Genomic DNA, 23,052 nt, shown 5'->3' on the forward strand with positions numbered 1-23,052 from the left:
AACAACAACCAAAACAAGACTACTCATTGTCAACATGTAAATTAAATGTAACATTATTGTGAATCAAATTAAAATGTTCTCTTTTGCAAACGTAGGCATAGGCATAGTAACAGATTAATTTAATAATGTTACAAAGATACTACATCAATCTGTATGTTTCATTAGGCTACTAGGCTATTTGTTTTGCCTTACTCTTGATTCATTTAGGCTAGGCCTTTTTATTCAGTTATTCATCATCTTCTGTCCTTGTGTAGCGCACGCATTCTCAGACCTGTCACCTGCCACTCATCGTAAGGGAGGTGTTTGGAATCATTCCCGCGTTACAATCATCAGCCAATCAAGGTGGTCACTTCAGTCAAGCTCGTGCATGAGTAATAACGTCATCCATAGCAACGAAGACTCACTCACTCTTAGACTGTTAGTCAAAGATTCTAGAGCGCTCAGCTCCAGAATCTGTTCAGGAGTTGTCATTTTCCCTTACTAAGAGTAGCCTAGGTCTGAAAGGCTTTGTGAATAACTTAATAAGAGAAACTCATATAGCTAAAATCTTTTATTGCTATTTAGGAGTAGCCTACTCCTAGTGGTAAGATAAAAGGATTTGTGAATATGGCCCCTGGTGTCTAACCCAATGCATATCCCATTTACACAAAATAATGGTCGAATATTAGGCTACTGATGATCATTGTTATTTAAGAACATGCAGAGCACCAAAAACATCTTGCTCGTAAAAAATCATCATACCGCACATTGTGGCGGGTCTGTTATTTAACCTACTTACTGTAGGCTGCGCAAACCACAGCCCTTTATTTTGGGCAAGCCTGCATTCGAGGCAGGCCTTCTGTTGAAGAATTTTATATAAAGCCTGCACTAACAGTAATCCTCCTGCCCCCGATACCACAGCTGTGGATAGTGTGGAATGCAAGTAATAACACAATCCAATGTGTGTCTCAATTGTCCCCCGCTGACCACCTCACACATTTCTCTAGATTTTGCAACGACCTTACATGACACAATGCCATAAAATGCCAGTGTTTAGGACACCGAATAATGTTTGTAATGATACCAGTTAGGCCTACGTTCAACAGTAACATAAGTGTAATGAGCTATTCATTGTCGAAGGTGCATGGTGAAGTGAAATTCTTACTTTGGAAAACAAACATTTACCGATATCATTGGATAGGGAATAGACCTACTTGTTTATTTTTTATGTAGCCTACAATGGCCAGTTCAGACAAAGCCAAAATTACTCATTTTGAAACATTTGTATGGTTATATTGCTTGACTTAAATCCCAGAGAGTAGGCTAGGCTACCGCACCCCACAGTGATGGGCCTAGCGGTCTTACGCGTTCAGTGTGGGGTATAAACAAGCTGAGAATTTAGCGGTGTCACGTCTGCCTGTCACAGACGTGGGGAGCTGAAGCTTGGGATACAGTTACTACAGTAATAGTATTTTATTTTACTTCTCATGGAATATTTTTTTTTTTTCACTTTTATAAAGGCTTTGTTTGAATGCTGTTGGGACAAATAGTAGTTGATTATAAAGGCAACTTTCTGTTGCAATATTCTGTGTGTTCTGGACTGCAGGTAACTTGTTAAGCCAGTGGTTCTCAAACTTTTTCTTTCATTCCCCACTTTGATCAAGGAGGCATTGACTGATGATAGTGGAGATAGCGTGTTATCCCGAGGCCTTTGCAAGTCAGCATCTCCGACGGTAGTCTACCCTATTAAAAATTTACGTTTTCGATGTCCCAAACGGAGAGCCATACTTTATTGTTTTAACGATCTCTATGCTACTCACCAAAATGTAGGCATGGGAACATGATGAAGTATCCAACTGTCGTGTGTTAAATTATTGTGATTACGAGCCAGTGGTTTTCAAACATTATGTGTGACTCGGACATCTATGCAACAGACTCATATCGTCCTCGCATTCGCAAAATGAGGACAGGTAACAGATAACAGGAGTACCTCCAGTTATGCACGGTTTTAGTCAAGTCATTTAACTGTGCTGGTGAAACAGTTGTGTACTCTGGGCACAGTACTGGGCACAGTTCTTCCAGAGCTGTCGAGATGTTTGTGTGAATGAAACAAAGCGTATAGGTCATAGTGTGACATGCGTAAACCAATGGTGTAGAGATGACGCCACAGGGTTTTATTTAAGAGAGCCTACGTTTGTATGTAGGCAATTTATATTCACAATACTTAGGCCTACTAAAATATATAGTATTTTATTTGTATTGGTTGTTTAGAGTAAAAAAAATCGGTCGGTCTTAACGCAAGTTTACAACCGGCAAGTCGGTCGGACTAAAAGGTGAAAAAAATAAATATTTGGGTCGGTTCTAAATTGACAGGGTCGGTCGGGTTACGGCAAACGAAAATATTTTTAAGGATGGCCTGGCAGTGTTTTTTTGCGCGTCTGCAGAAGTCAGCCAAATATGAATGTAATTCTGCGGCATAAAGCAGATGTATTTGTTTATTGTACAGAAACATAAAAATGACATGTCAAGCAGTCAATTGACTACATTGCAGTCAAGAAGTAGGGCAAATTAATTTACGAAACCAAAACGTGGGTCATAGTTGTCTAAGCCTCTATTGCGTAGCCTGTTAAAAACGTCGCCAGATAGTATTAAATCGGCAACAACATTGTTTTCTGCAGAAGCCTACCCAAGGCTACAGATTCATTCTGAACAGTTATTTCTCTACTGGCTCAATTATCACACCACTGTTTTGATTTGCATAGCTGCGTTACCCCCAACACTGACAATAATGTAGACAGCAAATTTTGATTTCGATTTTCGTTACCACCGTGTAGTCAAGCCTTAAGACATACCCAAGTAGCCTAAATCGAGGTAATGTTTAATTATGCATGATTTATTTTGGTATTGAATTCGTAGGCTGGGATTACTCTCGGCAAGTCTCCTGCTTTTTCAGTAGGGGCGGCAGGCAGAGCGATGTACAGTGGCAGAGCGACGCACAGTGGCTGAAAGTGGTACTAAAGCTTCACGCAGCTTCACGCCTCGTAATGCACGACTGAAGTGGTCATTTGAAAGCGATGGCCACTGTAGGTTGCGATTACACAGCCGAGGAGACGAGTCGACCATTACGTTGGGACTGAGGACTAGAAACGCCATGGAAGCAGAGATGAATGCTAGTAGCCTACTAAGCAGCCCCCAATCCCATGGTCAACCCCTGGCCACATCTGCCACACTATTCCATCCCATGCGAAGGAAGAGGGGGCAACTGTATAATGAAATGCTTAATGTGTTACCCTAAGCTTCACAATATCAGTCTTCAAAACCTGTACATCTAACCTTTGAAAACAGGTTGAGGAAAATTGCATTGTTTTTTCAGTGGTTCTCGTAATGCTATAGTGAGCTAGTCCTAGTTGCATTCCACCTAGAACAAACCGAGCAGTAGGCTATTGCTTGACAGTATACTGTAACTCAGGGGTATCCAAAAATGGTTCCAGCAGGCACCAGGTAGCTTGCAATGCATTTTCTAAAAATAGCCAACAAATCGACTGCAGATCACGCTATAAAACATCCTCCATTGTGGAAATTTGAAAATATTTAATTGTAGACCGTACATCTGTAACATTAACTTTATATTGGCTATATTTACTTGCTCCTCTGGTGTAGCCAATGGAAGCATATCTTTGCAAAAATTCTGTGGCTATTCCGTGTCCCATACGGTTCGTGCATGATTGTTGAAAGACTGAAAAACAATTGCTTTAGGTCACGGGCCCTTTCTCCTCTGTAGCCTACTGGTGTAGCAATAGCTCTGAAAATCTTGTGGCATGCATGCCAGGACTGTGTATTTCCTGGCGAAAAACAAAATAGCACGTGTCTTGTGTAATCCCGCTGGATTTTCTTGTAAAAATTGTTTTGTTTTTTTTTGCATATTTTGCTAGTATAGAGTCTAAGAAAAAAGTTTTTTTTTGTCTTCAAATTTTCACGATCCATTTTGACACTTAGATGACATCATCATTTATATAATGCATAATTAAGACTGGGACTACTATCACTTGGGGGATCAAATTTGAGAAAACACTTGTAAAGAGGGTATTTTGCCTAATTTTTGGGTGCTGATTCTGAATATCATATTTACTTAGCTGATTTTCTTAGTTTTAAACCTGCTAATTAGCATTTGCGGCCTAAAACTGCCCTCCATATGCAACATAGAATGGGTGAATAGGGTAAAAAATGTAACTCCTTGATATTCTTATGAAACTTTACTAGTTGATTATTTATGTAAAGACAATATTTTTTTGCATTACAAGTTTTCGGAAAATATATGTTTATGGATGTAATTTAACAATATCTCATTAATTATGCACTCATTTGCACACATTTCAATTACAAAAAAAGAGACATCTGAATATTGGATAGTTAACATGAATGTAGTCAGGTTCAGGTTTGCCTTCAGCTATATTACAAGGGATCACATTGTCCCCGGTGCAACTTGGGGTTAAGTGCCTTGCTGAAGGGCATAACAGTGGAAGCCAAGAATTGAACCGACAACTTTCAGGCTACTGCACGCTAGCCCAGCTCCTTAATCACTATACTACTACCGCCCACTAGAAAAAGACTAGAGTGCCAGGTGGTAATATGGGTACGGTGTCAGGACCACCATGCCTACGATATGCCGCAGCCTCTTCTAAGTGTCTTCTAGCACTAGCATAGACAGGTGGTCAACTGGTAACTGTGGCTTCTGACCAAACATCAGTTCGTTTGGGGAGTGCTGTGTGGACTGGTCCAATCCAAGAGAGTAAAGTCAATGGAGATAATCTACAAAGGCTTAGTGGCTAACAGATTTCCCAAGACGGTCCTGGCTTGGGTTGTCTTGCTTTAGCAACCACACAGTGCTCACACTCAGAACATCACTTTTGCACCTCATGCCACATCTGGGGCCAGTAGCACCTCTGGCATATCAAATCTGTAGTCCTGTCCACCCCCAGATGGCCATGGTTGTTGTGTAGGCTAGTGAGCACTACGACTTGCAACACCTTGGGCAGTAAAAGCTGCAGCACTGGATCCCTGGAAGGAGGAGCCTTGATCGCTCGGTACAAGGTCCCATCCACTTCCTGTATCTGGGACCACTTCTTTATCAGCTGCTGGACTTCCCTTGGTTCACTCCACTTGTCTTAACGGGTAATGGCCGTCCCTGTCGCCAAAACCACAGGTATCTGGATATACAGGGATCAGTCCCTTGCAGGACTTTCAGGTCTCTTTTGGTTCGACCAGGGATGGTGTCCACCATACAAGATTCTGTCATCCAAGAGTCTTGGATAGGTGAACTCGAGGCTTACATGTTGGCTATGGCAATCGGCAGGGGGACATCCAGGCCGTGTGACACAGATCGCAAAGTGTTAGTGGGGCTTGTGGGAAGCCTAGAAAGGGCATCGGCATTGCAATTAGCTGTCCCAGGACGATATTTGATGTAATCAAAGAGGGCAAGATGAGAAACTCAACACTGTTCCAGAGCGCCCAGTTTCGCTGACTGCAGGTATTGGAGGGGATTGTTGTCAGTGTACACGGTGAACTTGTTGCCCAGTAAATACTTGCATTTTTTTTTTTGTGATTGCCCACTTGACTGCAAGGAGTTTGAGTTTAATGGCACTATAATTTGACATGTTCCTCTCACTTGGCCCGGCTAGCAAAGGCTATAGTTCGCCGTAACCCATCCTTCTCCTGTCACAGAACTGCCCCCAATCCTGCATGGCTTGCAAGATAAAGGGAGGACTGAAATCGGCATAACCTAGGACTGGCGCTTGAACGAGCACTACAGTACACATAGCTCCTTTAACCCTTAGAACCCGATTGACGCAAAGTGCGTCAAAAAACACACCCTTTCTTCTCTGTTACATTGCTCCGGAACCGTTCATCGCAGCGAGATGAAACCTTTATTGCGTGACAGAGCAGAAGTGGGGCTTTCCAACGAGACTACACGTCTGTACGATCAAGTATGAAAATTTAAAAAAAATAATGAAATTAAATCAAATTGCTCTTCTTCTCTGCATTCACCTGCGCACCCATTACTCTTGTTTGAATTACTCGCGAACCCGTGATCGCATAGATATGGCAAGCATATCAAATGAAAGAGGAGACACAGGGCTATCCATTGGTACCATGAATATCGATCATTCTGGCTTATAAAAACAGACGATATGACTGCAAAATAATAACGTCATGTACACAAGCCAATGCTGCACACCAATTACTCTCGTTTGAATTACTCGCGGACCCGTGATCGGATAGATATGCCACGCATGTCAGATGAGAGAGGAGACACAGAGCTATCATTTGATACCAAGTACATCCTTCTGGGTTATAAAACAGACGAAGTAACAGCAAAATAATAACTTCATATAGCTGGACTTAGCCCACGTTTTTGTCTGTTTTTGTGGCAAAGCATGTTTACAATCCAACGCTATCGTGTGTTTCTCTATGGCAAAGCATGTTCATAATCCGGTTTTGAGATCCTAGCAAATTCCTGCATGGCATCCAATTCAAGGCTCACATTGCATCCCAATTTGTTCAACAAAAAAACACCTTTTTGCCTTTACCTTGTTCGTGGCAATGCAGTAATAAGTTGAGAATCATTATGAGTGCCTACACCATAGCCACACGCTGGTTAACACGCAAACTCGGGTCAAGTCAGGTCAGATCAGTTCGTATCACAGATATGGATCGCAGAAAGGTAATTTTTCATCACTAAATAAAAAATGGCATTTATTTTCGTAAATCACACACCACATATTTCTTAAATTGCTCAGCCCCAGAGTATCCCTCCAACATGGCAATTATATTGCCTGATTCAGGACAGTCTGCCCTACACACACATGAAATGCACGTAGAGCTATGAGCTTGCTGTGGTGAGATACATGTCGAAATATAAGAATTTCTATAATACGCTTTTTATATTTTAATTCTTTAAAAATCAAAATAAAATCAATGCTATTACTAATACATGAAATTATGGCACATCTGAATAGCCTAGACTCTGCTGAATATGTGTGTGTGGCACTTACAATGACCAGAATAAATCCTTATGAATAAAGGTAGTGAAAATGCCCTAAAAACAGCTTAGGGTTCTATGGGTTAACTAACTGCTCACCTAAAATGACCCTAAACTGTTAAAATAATGCTGAAATACAGTGGGACAGTCAGTTTGAATATTTAGGATCCATTGAGATACCCCAAAATATTTTACACTTTTGTCCAGCATGTTGCTAAGCTACCTGACACTACTATTGTGTGGCATGTGGGCAGATTGAGCTGACTCATTAATATTTGCAGTTGAGGTCTTGCTGGTGTTAAATCAGTAAACTGAAATTGTTTATTTTTACACTTAATCCTTTGCACTTTGCCCTAGTGTTAATTTTGTCAGACGAGACGAGAGGAAATATGTTCGTCAACGACCTTTTTTTCACGACTAAGACAAGACGATGACGAGACGGCAGTAATGTCCTGAAACACTGACTAAGACTATCTTAAGATGCATTATTGTTGACGAAAAAAGACGAGACTAAAATGTTTTGCATGAAATAAAAACTAAGATAAAATCTCTCTTCATTTTCGTCTACAAAATGAAAAGACAGAATATCTAGCTGTTACGTTTTCAAAATATTCCGAATGAGTTCATACGCAACAGCTTTCCTGTAGGCTAGTCTACATGCTGTTGCTGCAACCCTGTGGCTGCAACACGAAACTACATGGAACAAGAACACTGGAGATTTCTGCCAGAGTTAGCAAGCTAACTACCTAAGCTTTATGCCACAAAGCTACATACCCAGAAGTTGAAGCGTCTCTCATACAAATTAACATCCCCCAGAATGTCCATACGAAAATGTTCATCATGTAATGTCAACAATTTAACTAGTTAGACTGATGATGCAAAGTTTGCTAGCAAGTAAGCTAATATGGAAAGTTCGCTAGCAAGTTAGCTATGGCTAAGATGGAGAGTCTGTTTGGGGAATGTGTTGTGTTTGGGCGCATATCGCCATCTAGCGAGGCGGAGTAAAACATTAATACTTTGGCCTACGACAGTGTTCCTCAAACTTTTTCAGTTTCAGGACCACATAACTAACCCTAGCTAAAAAAAAAAAAAGATTAGACCTACTTCAACAGTAGCCTATAATTAGTCTACACAATAGGCCTACTCACTGAACCACCTTGCTTATTGTCTTTGCACTTTGCTTATTGTGTGGATTCATATTGTATGATTTAAACTGGCATATCTTACATAGACAGTGTTGCAGAACTGTTTTTACATACAAGTTGGTTCAATATTGCAAACAACTCATCTATATTATATTTTACCACGTCTGCTCACGGACCACTTGGGCTAGCTTGCGGACCACCAGTGATCCCTGGACCACACTTTGAGAAACACTGGTCTACGAATATGACAGTGGTCCAGTCAAATCTTTTACTGTCTATGGTCAAATCCCAGCCGAGCTATAACTGTAGCTCGACTTACCTGTGCATGTAAACATACTGACTGACAAAAAATCAGAATGAGTAATTATAACAGACGAGTAGCCCTGTGGACACACAATATTGTTGGAAAATTGAGATGTGTGAAACACTATTTGACTCAAATGGTAATCAGAAATAATTTGTTATAAAAAAAAGACTAAAATTTGTTGACTAAAACTGACTAAGACTAAGATACCTTTAGTTTTCTTTTGACTAAAACTAGACTAAAATGACGAGACCTCTAGTCGACTAAAACTTGACTAACAAAAATTATATTTGAATGACTAAATATGACAAAGACTAAAAAGGAAATTTCATCACAAGACTAAGACTAAGACTAAATTAAAAATAGGTGACAAAATTAACACTACTTTGCCCATTATTCAAATTAGGGCCCAATATTTTATGCTGTGCACTTGTATCAGTCCGACTGACGCATCTTTTTGTTTGAGAGAGTTTTAAAAGTATTATATTTTAAATAAATGGGCATCCAAAAATGAACCTTCTGCTTCTGAAAAGCATTGCCTAATGGTGCAGTGGCTAGCATTGTTGCACTGAATACAGTCAGCCTAGTTTCAACTCTTTAACACGGAAAAGGAACATCACTTTGCCATGGATAAAAATGGTTGCAAAGTCTTAATTACAAAACATACTTGAAGGGTTATTTTGCAAACAGGGATATCTCTATTTGTATGTAAATGTGCTATCCTCAATTAGGTTATGTTACAATTCACATTTCAACTTTCTGCCATCTAAGGTCATAGTTTCTCCACAGTTTTTGTATATACATTTCTAGCACTTTCTTCCTTGTAGCATAAACTACATTTCCACCAAACTGATCAAACCTTAAAAGGATACACTGAGCATCACACTGTAGAATAGCCTCTTCAGGTAGATTTGGGTGCTGCATAGCAATAGCTTGTGGAAACTCTCCCAGCATCCTTTGCTGAAAGGCCTCTAGTCTTTCATAATCATGACCCCTACAAACAAACTCCTTGTTCTGGAAAAGGACAGGGAATATTAGGAACATAGATCAACGCTAAACATGGCCTCATTCAAAATATGCATAAAGTGTAGGGTAACACAATACTAATAACAGCCAATTAACTATCCATAACAAATGACAATGGATTCAATTAAAAAACTACTTTAATCAAATACGAAACAGGCTTACTCTGAGGAAAAAAGGGAACTTGCGTCCATAAAAACCAACCCTGAAGAACTCAGGTTCCAGCCTTTGCTGTTCGATGATGTTGTCATAGAATGCAGCTTCCATTTTCTGAGTGGAACACATCATTGCTTTACAAAGGTGGCATAGTTGATACTGAGGTACAAATTCTTCAGAAACACTTAATAGGTTTGATAGATGATGACAGGTAGTTGATAGATGTACTCTAAGTAATAACAATTTATTTTTCTTTTATACCAATGTTACGCAAATCCCCTGTTGAATTTTCACATTGTTGTTTTTTCCCCCCATTTCACCTTGCATTGCAGGCTAGTATAATGAAATGTAAGACTGTTTAAAAAATTAAGACTTGGGCAATAGAATTTAAGACTTTTTAAGGCCTTCATTTAGGAACATGACATTTAAGACTAAATGAAGACAAATTAAGGACTAAAATGACACAAACTAAAGCTCAACAGAAACAGAAATGCTAGCTTGGCAAGGAGAGTTATGGGACTATCAGCTAGGGTTATAGCAAAAATCCATTTGTTGAGAAATTAGTCTATGTGTTGCGAAAAGAAGTAGTTCTACAAACAAGAGATGGAAATGTGGGAATTACATCAGCACATTAACATAACAAAAATGTGGCAACAGAGGTAAAATGGACTTCACATCATTCGGGTAGCAGGTTAATGCCTTGACTTGCATCACCACCTTGAACATGCATTAACTTCTGCTTTCTAAATGCTGTATCATCCATTACCCGCTACATAATAAACAGTTCGGAGTTGGTTTATACAACCCCTGCAAATCATTTCAAATTTACCATAGCATATTGTTCATCAAGTGCAATATATAACAATGGGTAAATTCTACATACACCACCTTTTTTAACAGTAGCTTAAAAAAATCATAAAATACATCCAATACTAACTAATTATTTTGTTTCAAAATTGTACATATACTTTTGGATAGTTGTTTGTGTGGTTTGTGCTCAAAAAGTCTTTATTCTTTTTAGATGTGTGCAAATGTGCAAATTGCTCACCCGTATCCAGCTAAGGCTCTGATAGTCATACAGTAATTCGTATTGGAAGCCCAACTCTCTGCACAGAGGAATACCATACTCCCAACACTGTAGGTATAAAAACACATACACACAAATGTGCACAAGTGACTTATGTTCAACATGTCTAGAGTCACATAATAAGAGGTGTTGTGATATTACATTACATTACATTACATTACATTACATTTAGCAGACACTTCTTGACCAAAGTGACTTACATATGTCAGCTATATTACAAGGGATCACATTGTCCCCGGAGCGGTGGAAGCCAGGAATTGAACCGACAACTTTCAGGCTACTGCATGCTAGCCCAGCTCCTTAACCACTACACTACCACCGCCACACCCATGTTACCAGTGATCAATGAAAATAATTTGTCACTAAATGGTGATGTGCTTAGTGAGTGAAATCGCTGATAAAATCTTTAAGTTTAAGCTTAGTCCCTCAACCACCTCAAGGTCAAGGTGAACTTTATTTTCCCACAAGGGGAAATTCATGTGGTCATTGCACATCTTGTCACAGTATTATCTCTACAGACATAGACACCACAGACAAATCAAATAGCTGAGCTTCCGACACCTAGTCAACTCCAATGATCTTGCTGGTCATCTTGATCATGTGCTGCAGTCTTTTTTATCCTTAACATGCATGCTACCAAACATACAGATAAGGCCAAAGCACAGAAAACTCTGAAGAAGACTTTTATAAAACATTACAAGAATGTGTCTGTCTAATTTAAAATAATTTTGTTTTCTTAGGTAAAATATCCGCTGCTGCATTTTCTTAGTTTTGTTCAGGGCGCATTGATTGAACATTTCAATTTCAATTTCAACTCCCAGGCATTTGTAGGATGAGACCCGCTCTACTCATTCACTATCAGTCTTAGAGGAGGGAACTATTATTCCATCTTGTAACTCCCTCTCAAAATCATCCACAGATGAAATATAAGACTTAAAATGAAGTGTGAGGTGAGGAGGACGCTTGACAGTTGTTAGTGTATAATGTGTATAGGATGGGGGACAGAACACACCTTTGTGGTACCCCTGTGTTTGTTTTTTAAAGGATGATATACATGAGTTAAATCTGACTTGCTGACTGCGGTCAGTCAAGAAGTCATAAATTCATAAAATCAGTTGGGGATTTACTCAAAGATGCACCGATTTTTTCACCATTAGATGGGGTTTGATTGTATTGAAAGCACTGCTGAAATCAATGAACACAATCTACATGCTCTTACAGGCTCAAAGTGCTCATAGATGTTAATAATCAAGGATTAGCAACACATTCTCAACACCTCTCTCTGCGCAATAGGCAAATTGAAGGTGAAACTTCTAAGAAGTTGTAACTGCTAATCACTAGTTAGTTCGGTAATTACCGGACTTTTACCAGTTAACCCTTTGCAGACCGCGCCAAATAGTCCATTTTTTCATACTCATATATGTGTGGCCATGCTACATGGCATGAATAAGATAAACCCACCATTGTAATCAGGAGAACTAGCCCTTTAAAATGGTACACATCATAGTTAATATGTTTGAGTGTAACACACATTGTTTTTCAACAATACCTTCAAAATTCAACATCAAAAAACACAAAATATAAATGTGTCAAGATGAATATTACTTTTCACCTAATGTCTATTGTAGATATAGTGTGTGGAAGATAGACAGTGTTGTGTTCTCCTCAGTGAAAAAAAAAACAAAAAAAATCTATTTATCACCTTGTCACCTTGTTGCATTTGCTGAAGTTGTAGTTGCAAGTTGCAGTAATAAGTAGAATTTTTAAAGAGTAGGATGTTTTAATTTCCCGGTTTGACATCTGACCCAAAAGTACACAGATATAATGGTCATGTAACAAAAATAAGATGTTTTACCATTAAAACAAGATGCATAGCTCAATATGGGATGTCTTACTGTACTCTGAAGAGGCTAAATCAATTGTAGGGAGATAAAGGTTGAAATACAGACTAACTGATGGTAACAGCTTCTCTGTGTGCTTCATTTTGGCCTACTGGTTAGCGCTTCGGACTTGTAACCGGAGGGCTGGTTCGAACCCCGACCAGTAGGAACGGCTGAAGTGCCCTTGAGCAAGGCACCTAACCCCTCACTGCTCCCGGAGCACCGCTGTAGCGGGCAGCTCACTGCGTCGGGATTAGTGTGTGCTTCACCTCACTGTGTGTTCACTATGTGCTGAGTGTGTTTCATTAATTCACGGATTGGGATAAATGCCAATTTTAGAGACCAAATTTCCCTCACGGGATCAAAAGAGTATATACTTATACTAACAATGACATCATAGAAACACATTGTAAAGCACAAAAAGTGTGGTAACACTTTATAATAACTACACACAATTCATAATTTATTAAGCCTTTGTTACTTATTAATAAGTTAATGGTTTGTTCATCATTAGTAATTTCTTGTTCATACATAATTTATCATCAGTAAAGCATTTGTTCACACAATTATAAATGTTTGTTCATAGTGAATAAGCCTATCCAAAAAATATGTTTGTAAGTAGATGATTTATACTTAATAAGTAATGAAACAAGTACTTATAATTAAATTATTTTCTTATTATAAACCAGTTGCAAACTATTACAAAATGCTTTGTTCATCATTTGTAAAGCATTGTTCCTATGTTAATTCTCATAAATAAAGTATTTGTACACACCGTTATAAATGGTTTGTTCATAATAAATAAGCCTATATCTAAAATATGTTTATGAATTATTGTTAATACTTAATAAATGATGCAATAATATACACATGCACTAATGATTAGTTAGGGTGAGGATACATCATTGGCGGACCGTCAGGGCCTTCAAGGTCTTCTCTGAAGGCCTAACTATTTTCAAACGAATGAAAAATAATAGTGTCTTTAATATAACATTTTACTTTACCATTTATTATTCGCTTCTTCTTCTCCTTCCCGATCGTTCTTGACTAGGCTACTACCATATCCTACCGCTGTCCGCTATATTTGATTGACAGATTGTGTAAAGAAACAGTGAGGGCGTGCGATACATTTTTATCCAATCGCATGTCTTCCCTTGTTAAGGACCACATCAGGCGGATTCACGCAGATTCACAAGGAATCACTGCGTTTTCGGTACCTAAGCAATAACAGCAGGTTGAATTGGGCCGTGACAGACTTTGAACTTTTGGTGCGTCATTTCGGTGGGCACCGCACGATAACCTGCCTCATATGTAGTGCCCATAGCCACACCGCTGCATTCTGCCGCAATACATACGACCAAAAGCCATCGTCTGCTCTCCCCAGCTCCGATCCTGTAAGCAGTGGGCGCAACAGGCAAGGTCGCCCCTTCATACAATTTAATGGGGGAAGTCTGTGTAATAACTTCAACAAAGCTGTGTGTTCTTTTCGTGATTGTCGTTTTTTGCATGTTTGTAGTTTCTGCAAAGAACCCCACCCGAAATCAGTCTACCTAAGAAATTCTAAGCAGACATCCATCAACCCCCATTAACGTACCAGTCCTCTCACACCTTCTGTCCTCTCATCCAGACCCCTCATTTGCTAATTATTTGATCACAGGCCTTTCCCAGGGATTTCGGGTGAGTGCTATGTCCACATTTCGCAAATCATTTATTGCCAAGAACCTTCAGTCTGCTCTCACTGAACCCGATGCTGTTTTAAACTTACTGGCTAAAGAAGTGAATAAAAATTATGCCATTGGCCCCTTTAGTTCTCCTCCCTTCTCTACCTTCAGGATCAACTCTCTAGGAGTAGCGACCTGCAAGTACTCAGGCAAGAAGCGACTTGCATTTTCGATATGTCCTCTCATCACTCCGATACCATAGCCAGCGTTAATGAGTGCATTCCCCAGCAGCCATTCTCGCTATAGCCTACTACGCATCCATCGATAACACGATTCATGTGATTAAAATAGCAGCCCAAGGAGCGTGATTAGCAAAAGCAGACATCACAGACGCCTTTAAAGTCATGCCCATCCATCCTGGCATCTCTTCAGGGTCAAAAAATTGGATTCGGGTTGATTGATGGCTACATCTGACTGATTAACCAATCAAATCAACCTATTATGGCGAGGAAGGCAGGTCCGTTCATCACGGATTTTGACGCTATCTATTTGACTTGAGGAACTTCGTGAGCATCTTCTGTCAGTCAGACTGACATTCACTGGAAAAGTACATGTCACACTGACATGGCTATGGTTATAGCTATGGACAGTATATTGACCGTTTTTGTTTAAAAAATATATATTGATAAGCCTTCATTAAGCAAAATTATATCATGTAACGTTACAGTGTCAACTGGACTACATGAGCAAGATGCACATAATGTCAGCTAGCTTTAAACGTAGCTGGTCAGTAGCCTATGCAGGAATTGGTAAGTTTTGTTTCATGTTTATTTGATAACATAGACTTGTAATACATGCTTGTAATCTGGCCTTTTTGTGCTGCTTGCAAACCGCAGTGCTTGGTTACTACTAGATTGTATGCTAGCTTGAAGTTGTGTGTGAGTTGATGTGGCTTTGGCGAAGCTGTCTGGATCGGCATCTATGTGAAAATTATCATTTGCCTTGGTTTCCTGCCCTGCTAGTTAGTCTGACTATTTATATATCTGTGTTTTGTGGACATTATTGGTGAAATCAATGGTGTGGCCATCAGACATTATGAAATAGGCAACAAGCAGTAGTAGCAGCACAGGGCAATACATTTTCTGACTCTTATGTTTAATATCATGGTGGTGTGCTGAGACATTTTCTTATCATTTTCTGTTGAGACACTTTCTCATACATACGTTTGGCAAACACTGTAGGATAGCCTACTGTAGTTCCACATTCACTTTTGAGTAATCAGAGCAGCAGCACAACCTACAATAGTTGCACTGTAACGTTAACGTTAAAGCTACAGCTAAGTAGGAGAGCCCTACAAACAATCTGCTGATAAGGATGATGGCCGGGTGCTATTTGCCTAATAAAGGTCTAAGCAATGCGGAATTCAGCTCGGAACATTAATTGTTTGACGAAGATTCTAGAGATTATAACCATCCTATACTATAAGCTTAATTCATGATTAACTCAGGGGTTACAAGTGGTTAGTTAATGATATTTTGTGAGCTTATCTAAAGTGAGGACTTTCTATGCCTTGCAACACATTTTCAAATGAGTTGTAAAGATTACATTCACATTCATTCATTTAGCAGACAAGACATACACATGTCAATTAAATTAAAGGCCATTGACATAACAATGAAAGTCAGGAATCGAACCCCCAACTTTTCAGGCTACTGCATGCTAGTCCAGCTCCTTATCCACTACACTACCTTGGCCCAGATAGAAACCCCTACAACTATGCAAGAGTTTCTGTTTTCTTCTACTACACACTGTTATTAAAGGAGACATATTATACCTCTTTTTAAACAAGTTAGAATAGGTCTATGGGCTATACAAAACATGTTCATAAAGTTTTTTGCACAAAATCAATCTCACATAAGGAGATCTCTGCAGCCTCTATTCTTGCCAGCTTCAGTCCCTTTCAGAATGAGCCATTTAAGGACTCTGTCACTTTTATGCAAATAAGCTACTGCTGGCCACGCCCCACCTGTCAGAAGTTTACGCTGTTCGTTTTCTTCACGTGAAAACCTCCACTGCTTGGGTGAAAATGACGGAATACAGAGGCGCACTCTAGCCCAACATTTTCGACCCAGAGTCGGACCCAGATCAAGATGAAGAGGAGCCACCTGCAGAAACACCTTCACGAATGCTGCAAGCAGTTTCTAAATGGTTTGTTAACTTTTTAAATCAATGTATTTGCTATCTCTCCTATGTGCCAAATTAGTCTTGGCTATTAGCCTTTACCCTGTTCAGCCTGTTACGAAGTAAACGTAATGTAATTTTTACGTCACAAAGCCAGTCTTTTTACAATATTTAACATTTGCTTGTATTTGAAACTTCACCAGATTCACAGCACTTGATTAGCTTGTATTATTATTGCTTGTGCTTGTGGAAATTGTTGGGCAATGCCAACTGAGGCAGAGTATATGCTGCCAGGAGATTACACAGGTAACTTTTCTAAGCTACAGAAAAGGCTGCAAATATGTTACTGTGTTACTAACTTATTTACAAATGAGCTAGCGAGTATGCTGCCATATACTCACTCATTTACGAATAATGCTAGGGACTGTGCTAGCATAGCACTCACCTTACCTTACCCTTATAGATCACAAAACGTCTGCAGCAGACGGGTTTATACCCGGTGTGCCTGAATGTTTATTCTCTTCAGAATGCACTAAACATATACAGAGCTGACCATGGGGCCTTACGTCTACGGGGAATAGAGCAGTATGTGTTATTTATTAAGCTACTTATTAGTTTTTCCCAGTGTTTATGAGAAGTGACAGGCTACCGTTTTTATCAGCAAAAGCAGATGTTAGTTAGCCTAGAAATCTAGACGCTGCCAGGGCTAGTCTAGCAACTCTCCGTTGGCTTGTGAGCTCCAGAAATCGAAACTTAATCAGGCCAATGAAATCGTGTATAGAGTCGTTAGGTGGGCTTAACCCTTTAGGCGCCAGAGGTTTTTTTCCGAAACGATCAATTTTGACATCTTCATTTCAAAAGGCTATATCTTAAAAGTGATAAGAGATAGAGACTTTCTGTAAATTAGAGAAATATTAAGGATGACCCAAAGTGTATGTAGAGATTAAATGTTTATATCTAATTTGCATATTATGACGTCATATGGTGGCGGCCATCTTGGATTATAGAATTTTCATGAAAAGTTGCATGTTTGAATGATAAAATGCACCACTTCTTTTCCCCCAAAATGTCCCTCACCTTCTGTATGCTATATTGCACAATACTGAATGCTCAGGTAAATAGTAAGTAGTGAACAAACTGTGTAAATCATTACTAATAAATGGCAGACACAAACCAAATGCATGTAGCGGTAGACTGGCCTTTTGCTGTAGAGATTTTCCATTTACTACATACAGTAGGCACTCTGATTCCATGTATGGGGCACATATATATTATTCAGATGACACACAAACACAAGTAGACAAGACCTGTTTAGTTCAAAAGCTCATTTGCCACGGCAAGGCACAGATCAGGAGTGAGATGACGAGACAAGACAAGAGACAATGTTAGTATTTTTTTTCTTTTTGTTGTTTTTGTTGATGTTTTTTTGTTTTTTTTCTTAGCTGACAAAGACACACACATCACAAGGACATGAACACACAAAAAGGAACACATAGTGTACTGTATGTCCTAAATGATCAGGGAAGTAGATAGCAAATCAACAGTGTAAATCATTACTAAATGGCTGACTTTTTTTTTTTTTTATGTAGCAGGCCTTTTGCTGTAGAGATAATGACTCCCTATCCCTATCCATACAGGGCCGGCATTCCCATCATCTTGTGATAGACTATGCATGACCTAATGTGTGTGTGTGTGTGTGTGTGTGGGAGAGGGAGAGAGCGTGTCACCACCTCCACCATGCGAGCAGCATGGCCAGATCTGCCTCGCGCGCGCCGAGTGGAGAGAATTTGCGCAGCTCGGACTAGGCCTACTGTCATTCTCATTGCGACTCCCCACACTGCCACTACGTTCCCCCCTAACTGTCCTATGAGCACTTCGACCTCGTCTAACATACCCAGTGGCATTAGACAAAGGCTCCACCACGTTACTGTCGCCGCGATTGTGGAGAGGCACACGTTCAGAAGACAGAAGCTAGCGCTATGGATATTAGGCTACCTCCAGCCTCATTCGCCACACCACTAACACCCTGCTAACTTCCCGATGAACACTCCGAACCCGTGAAACATTATTCCCACCAGTGACATTGGGCAAACGATTCAACGTTTGTGCTTGGTGTAAGCTAAACTATGGAGTAAACTCTCACTTTGTCCAGCTGCATCATTGCAAGGCAGGGACGCATCTGAAGCCTCACTAAACGAATCACCGTCATTTTCTGAAGGCAGATATTCCCCTTCAGAATCAGGGTCCGCGAATAGAAGACCCAACACTTCATTTCAGGTAAACTTTTTTGATGCCATTAGACGATAATCTAATGCAAATACTCGCTGACGTTGACAATATCGCTCTGACAAAGTGGCTCACACGCACACTAGCTCCGGTATTTCATGCACTGATTCAATGCGCTGTAGCTAGAAACTTTTGTTTAAAGCGTGTCCTTTTTTCGACTCGGGGATGACGTATGACATGTCTGCCATCTAGTGGAGTGGAAGTCGAACGAAATATGACACCCTATTTGACTAAATCGGCCGTTTTATTCAGTACCGCATCTTGTCGACTATAGTCGCCTGTGGCGCCTAGAGGGTTAACGTTGCAGAGTTGCAACGGTTTGGCTTGAATTCCCTGCTACTTGAAAACAAATAAGATGGATGTTGCTGCTGGCGAACAGTGTGACACGAGTTAAGCTTTTATTAAGTTGGCAAACGTTTAAACTAGCCAACTAGCTCCGCTGGTGGGAAACGCATGGGACTCATAGCGCTGCCTCTGTCCTATTGCGTGCAGAGGGAATTTGAAAGACAACTGATTATCCCGCCCCTCGGACTGAGCACTGCGAACGGTGAGTGCCCAGACCCTACATTTTAATGTGGGTCTGGCTCGTCAGGCTAGATGTCACTAATGGCCTTACACACCAACACATGCCCCAATTGTTGCTTTCTTTCTTTTTATGTATGGCTATTGTCTGCAAATTCAGCAGGTATCAAACATACACTCGTGACACATTTAAGACATTACAATATATTTATTACACAAAACAGAAACAAAACATGACATATGCAATATGACAACTGCACTTTGTGCACTTTGCACTTTTGACAGAACTGACAGATTATGTAACCTGCTAACTACTGCAATGTTTTTTGTTGTTTTTTTAGCCGTTACAGATAGCTTGCCTACAGGAGCTTTGTCAGTTGGTGTTGGGGATTCCTTGGATGCAGAATAAGGGTCGTCATCCCGTCCAGCGTGTTTCGTTCGGGAGTTTCCTGACAGCCAAGGACAATACGTGGGCTTTAAACTGCCTCCCCTGGATTGAAGCGAGACACATAGTTGGCGATCACCTCCTCCTTCTCTGGGTGCTCAAACTCTGAGGACAGGTCCGGAGGAATGCTTATTTTCAGGAGTTCCTCCCTGTATGCTTCTTGGTCCACAAAGACCTCACCCATGATGAAGCCCATCAAGTCTTCCACATACCCTGTGCAATATTTCACACTTCATAACTATGTACATAGTTTGTAAAGTATTTCATTGTACATTTATTTATTGTTTTGTTCATTGTAAAGACACCATAGTGCAATAGCATGCAAAATGAACAGATCTTTTATTGTTGATAAATAAAAAATTATGTAACTTACGGAATGTTGTCTCGGTTTTGATGGGTTTCACCCTGCACTCTCCCTTCCTGTACTTTGGGAAATGCATCCTGTAGAGAGGGTCCCCAGAGGATAAGGTGGCCTGGTCTCGTGCAGCATCCTCATTGTAATGCAGAGCAGCCAGGTAGAGTCTTGCGCAGTAAAGAGAAAACCAAATATGAAAATAATGGCATGCACATAATATGCACGTTTACTTTGAGCTAAAAACTGAGGCTACAACTTCTTGCACTGTCAGGGCCAGATGTACTAACACTTTTGCGCCCACTTCAGGCGTATTTGTTTCGCAACGTGCATGTAAAATCATTGCGAGGTATGTACAAACAGGCCGCAATGATGTAAAAGCGCAAACTGCCTGTCGCGAGAGCTGAAAGTGGTTGATTGCGATTGTCATGTCATGCATATGCATTCATGGGAGGATCCAGGGGAAAGTGGGAGTTTAGCGTAAAAAGATGGGAGGGGAAGAGTAAAGAGCGCCTAATTATGTATTCCGCGGTACGTACAAAGACTGCTCCTGAAAGCGCACGTCTATTCTGCGCTTAAATACTTGCGCCTTGTAAAAGCAGGTGTTAATGCAAATTGAAGTTCAATGCTTCAATAAGAGAACCTTTCAAAGACAACAGAATCGCTATTTAGAGCACCAGTTTTGCAAGTCTTTGTAGGCTACTATCAAAAGCAACATTAACTTTCGTTGGCCTTTCGAATGTCTTACTTTCACTTTCACGTCATTCACTTAAACTTTCCTACTTGCTAGATTTGACCAATTTTCCATAGCCTACGTTCACAAGTAGTTTGAGTAGAACTACTGATCTTCATTATCTCCCTGCTCGTTGACATCTTATCATCTATGGTATTATTTCATGATCGCTAAACATTTGATTCTTTTTAATGTTGTCATCAGTTAACTTCATTCAACTGCGCTTGTAGGCTCTGCCATTCAGTTGTGGACGTTCGTAAATTGCGTTTATGGGCGGAGAGAGGCAGAGAAAGGCGCAGTTTACACCAAGGATTGAACGATTGATAAATACGACGGAAACTTGGGTCTGTCAGCGTTCTCAGTCTGCGGTTTGTCCATGGCGCTGATAACGTTACGTTCGCAAATGTACGTACATCTGGCCCTCAGTACTATATCTCTCTTTATTTACAACAGCAAACATTAGCCTAGACTAAGAGCTTACTGGCCACCTTCATTGTAGAGAACATGACCATATCTAACTCCTCATCAGTAAGGACAAAACGACTACAAATTGTGACAAACCCTTGCAGCTTAAATGAAATAGAGCTATAGGGGAAATGTGCAAACACTGGATAACGTTATAAAGTGAGGCTACAAGCTAACATTAGCTTATACTAATGGCTTTTAGCTGTTGGTCGCCTCAATTGTGGATAACATGACAATATTTAATGGAGGTCCAGCGTCTAGACAACATTTTAACAATCATTACTTTCAGATATTATTGACTGGGATTGTCAAATATGACTCGATCGGCTGTGTGCTGCATTTGCAATTTGGAATGGAGAAAATGCTCACTCCAAGCAGATGCAGGGCTAATGTTAGCCGTAATGTTTGCGTTAGCTTGTGCTAAATGGCAAAACACGAACAACCTAACGTTAGTTCATGCGTAACTGCGATAGAAACACAAAAGTCATTATTTGAAAGTACTTACATGTCTCTCATCTTGTGACTTGCCACGGACAGTAGGTACAGATCCCTCTGTCAAACGAAGTTTGATGGCTAATCCCTCAGTGTACTGTCCTAGGTTTTCAAAGCAGTCTGCCTTGAAGTGGTTGGCACACACAAGATTTTTGCCGACTGCTGCTGGAACATGGCCATCGAAAATGAAATGGAGCCACTCGGTTCTTCTGTTCTCTTTGGCTGGGAGAAAGTGCAAGGATTTGTGTTGTTCTGTGCAGCCAACAACACAACACTTCATGTGTGACTTGCTCTTGCTTGTAGCCATTGCGCTCGGTGTCCGTGCTTGTTAAACCAGCAAACTAATGGCGGATCTTCAACTAATCGAGTGGGTGGGGCTATGTGGGGGTTGAGAGGTAAGGGGTGGCGCCAGGGTGGTTCTATGCAAATTTCCTTATTTTGACGTCAGTATAAGGGAGCCATTCAAATGGCTCATAGAAGCCTATGATTCCTGACACCAAAATTGTTCAACTGACTCACAGAAAACGGATGGATGGCTTTTTTTCGCGCTTGGAGTGTTATTAGGAGCTGTAGAGACCCAAATGTAATGTACTGTTCTTCCTAGGCAACTTCTTCTTATTATTATTACAGTGCATGAAAATGCACTGTACTGTTCTTCCTAGGCTTCTTATTACAGTGCATGAAAATAATAAATAATAATAATAATAAAGCTTTATTTGTATAGCACCTTTCATACACAGAATGCAGCTCAAAGTGCTTTACATTTGAAGCATGTAACACAATAATAGTCAGTCAGTCATTATCAATCACTTTTCTTTGCTGTTTATGATATACTCAGCAACATATCAAAAATATAGAAAATGACGTCTTAAGACTGGCAGCCTTAACCCTCTTACCCCCCACAAGCACGCCATATGGCAACTGTGGCAAGGAAAAACTCCCATATTCCAGGAAGAAACCTTGAGCAGAACCTGACTTAATAGGGGGAGCCCATCTGCTTCTGGCTGGCTGCGCCCTCCAATAGTAGCAGATGTAGAATAATCTGAAAATGTAGTCTACAGGATAAGATGAGTTAACTAAAAGCTTTCCTGTACAGGTATGTTTTCAGATCTTTTTTAAAAAATATTTACTGAACTCGCCTGCTTGATGTACAGAGGCAGGGTGTTCCATAGTTTGGGGGCATAATGGATAAACGCAGCTTCTCTTCACTTTGTTTGTGGAGCACTTTGGGTACGATTAAAAGATTAGAATTGGATGATCTAAGTTTCCTTTGTGGTTGATAAGATATTAAAAGCTCAGAGA

The 23,052-nt window shown here is 40.2% G+C and overlaps 1 protein-coding gene and 1 long non-coding RNA gene across 2 annotated transcripts in view; one reads left to right on the top strand and one right to left on the bottom strand.

Annotated features, from left to right (window-relative positions):
• dock3 (dedicator of cytokinesis 3) overlaps positions 1 to 23,052 on the bottom strand; it is a 576,384-nt gene that overhangs the window by 163,772 nt on the left and 389,560 nt on the right. Inside the window, exons 41-43 of the mRNA XM_042088883.1 lie at positions 10,695 to 10,781; positions 9,656 to 9,760; positions 9,340 to 9,481 (exon numbers count right to left, since the gene is read on the bottom strand). Of these exons, the coding sequence (XP_041944817.1) occupies positions 9,340 to 9,481; positions 9,656 to 9,760; positions 10,695 to 10,781 (334 nt within the window). The remainder of the gene's footprint in view (positions 1 to 9,339; positions 9,482 to 9,655; positions 9,761 to 10,694; positions 10,782 to 23,052) is intronic.
• On the top strand, positions 16,293 to 20,080 carry LOC121706843. The gene is made up of 2 exons (XR_006031175.1): positions 16,293 to 16,482; positions 19,605 to 20,080. It is a non-coding gene; the product is annotated as an uncharacterized LOC121706843 (long non-coding RNA).

Source organism: Alosa sapidissima, chromosome 4 (assembly GCF_018492685.1).
Source record: "Alosa sapidissima isolate fAloSap1 chromosome 4, fAloSap1.pri, whole genome shotgun sequence".
NCBI lineage: Eukaryota > Metazoa > Chordata > Actinopteri > Clupeiformes > Clupeidae > Alosa > Alosa sapidissima.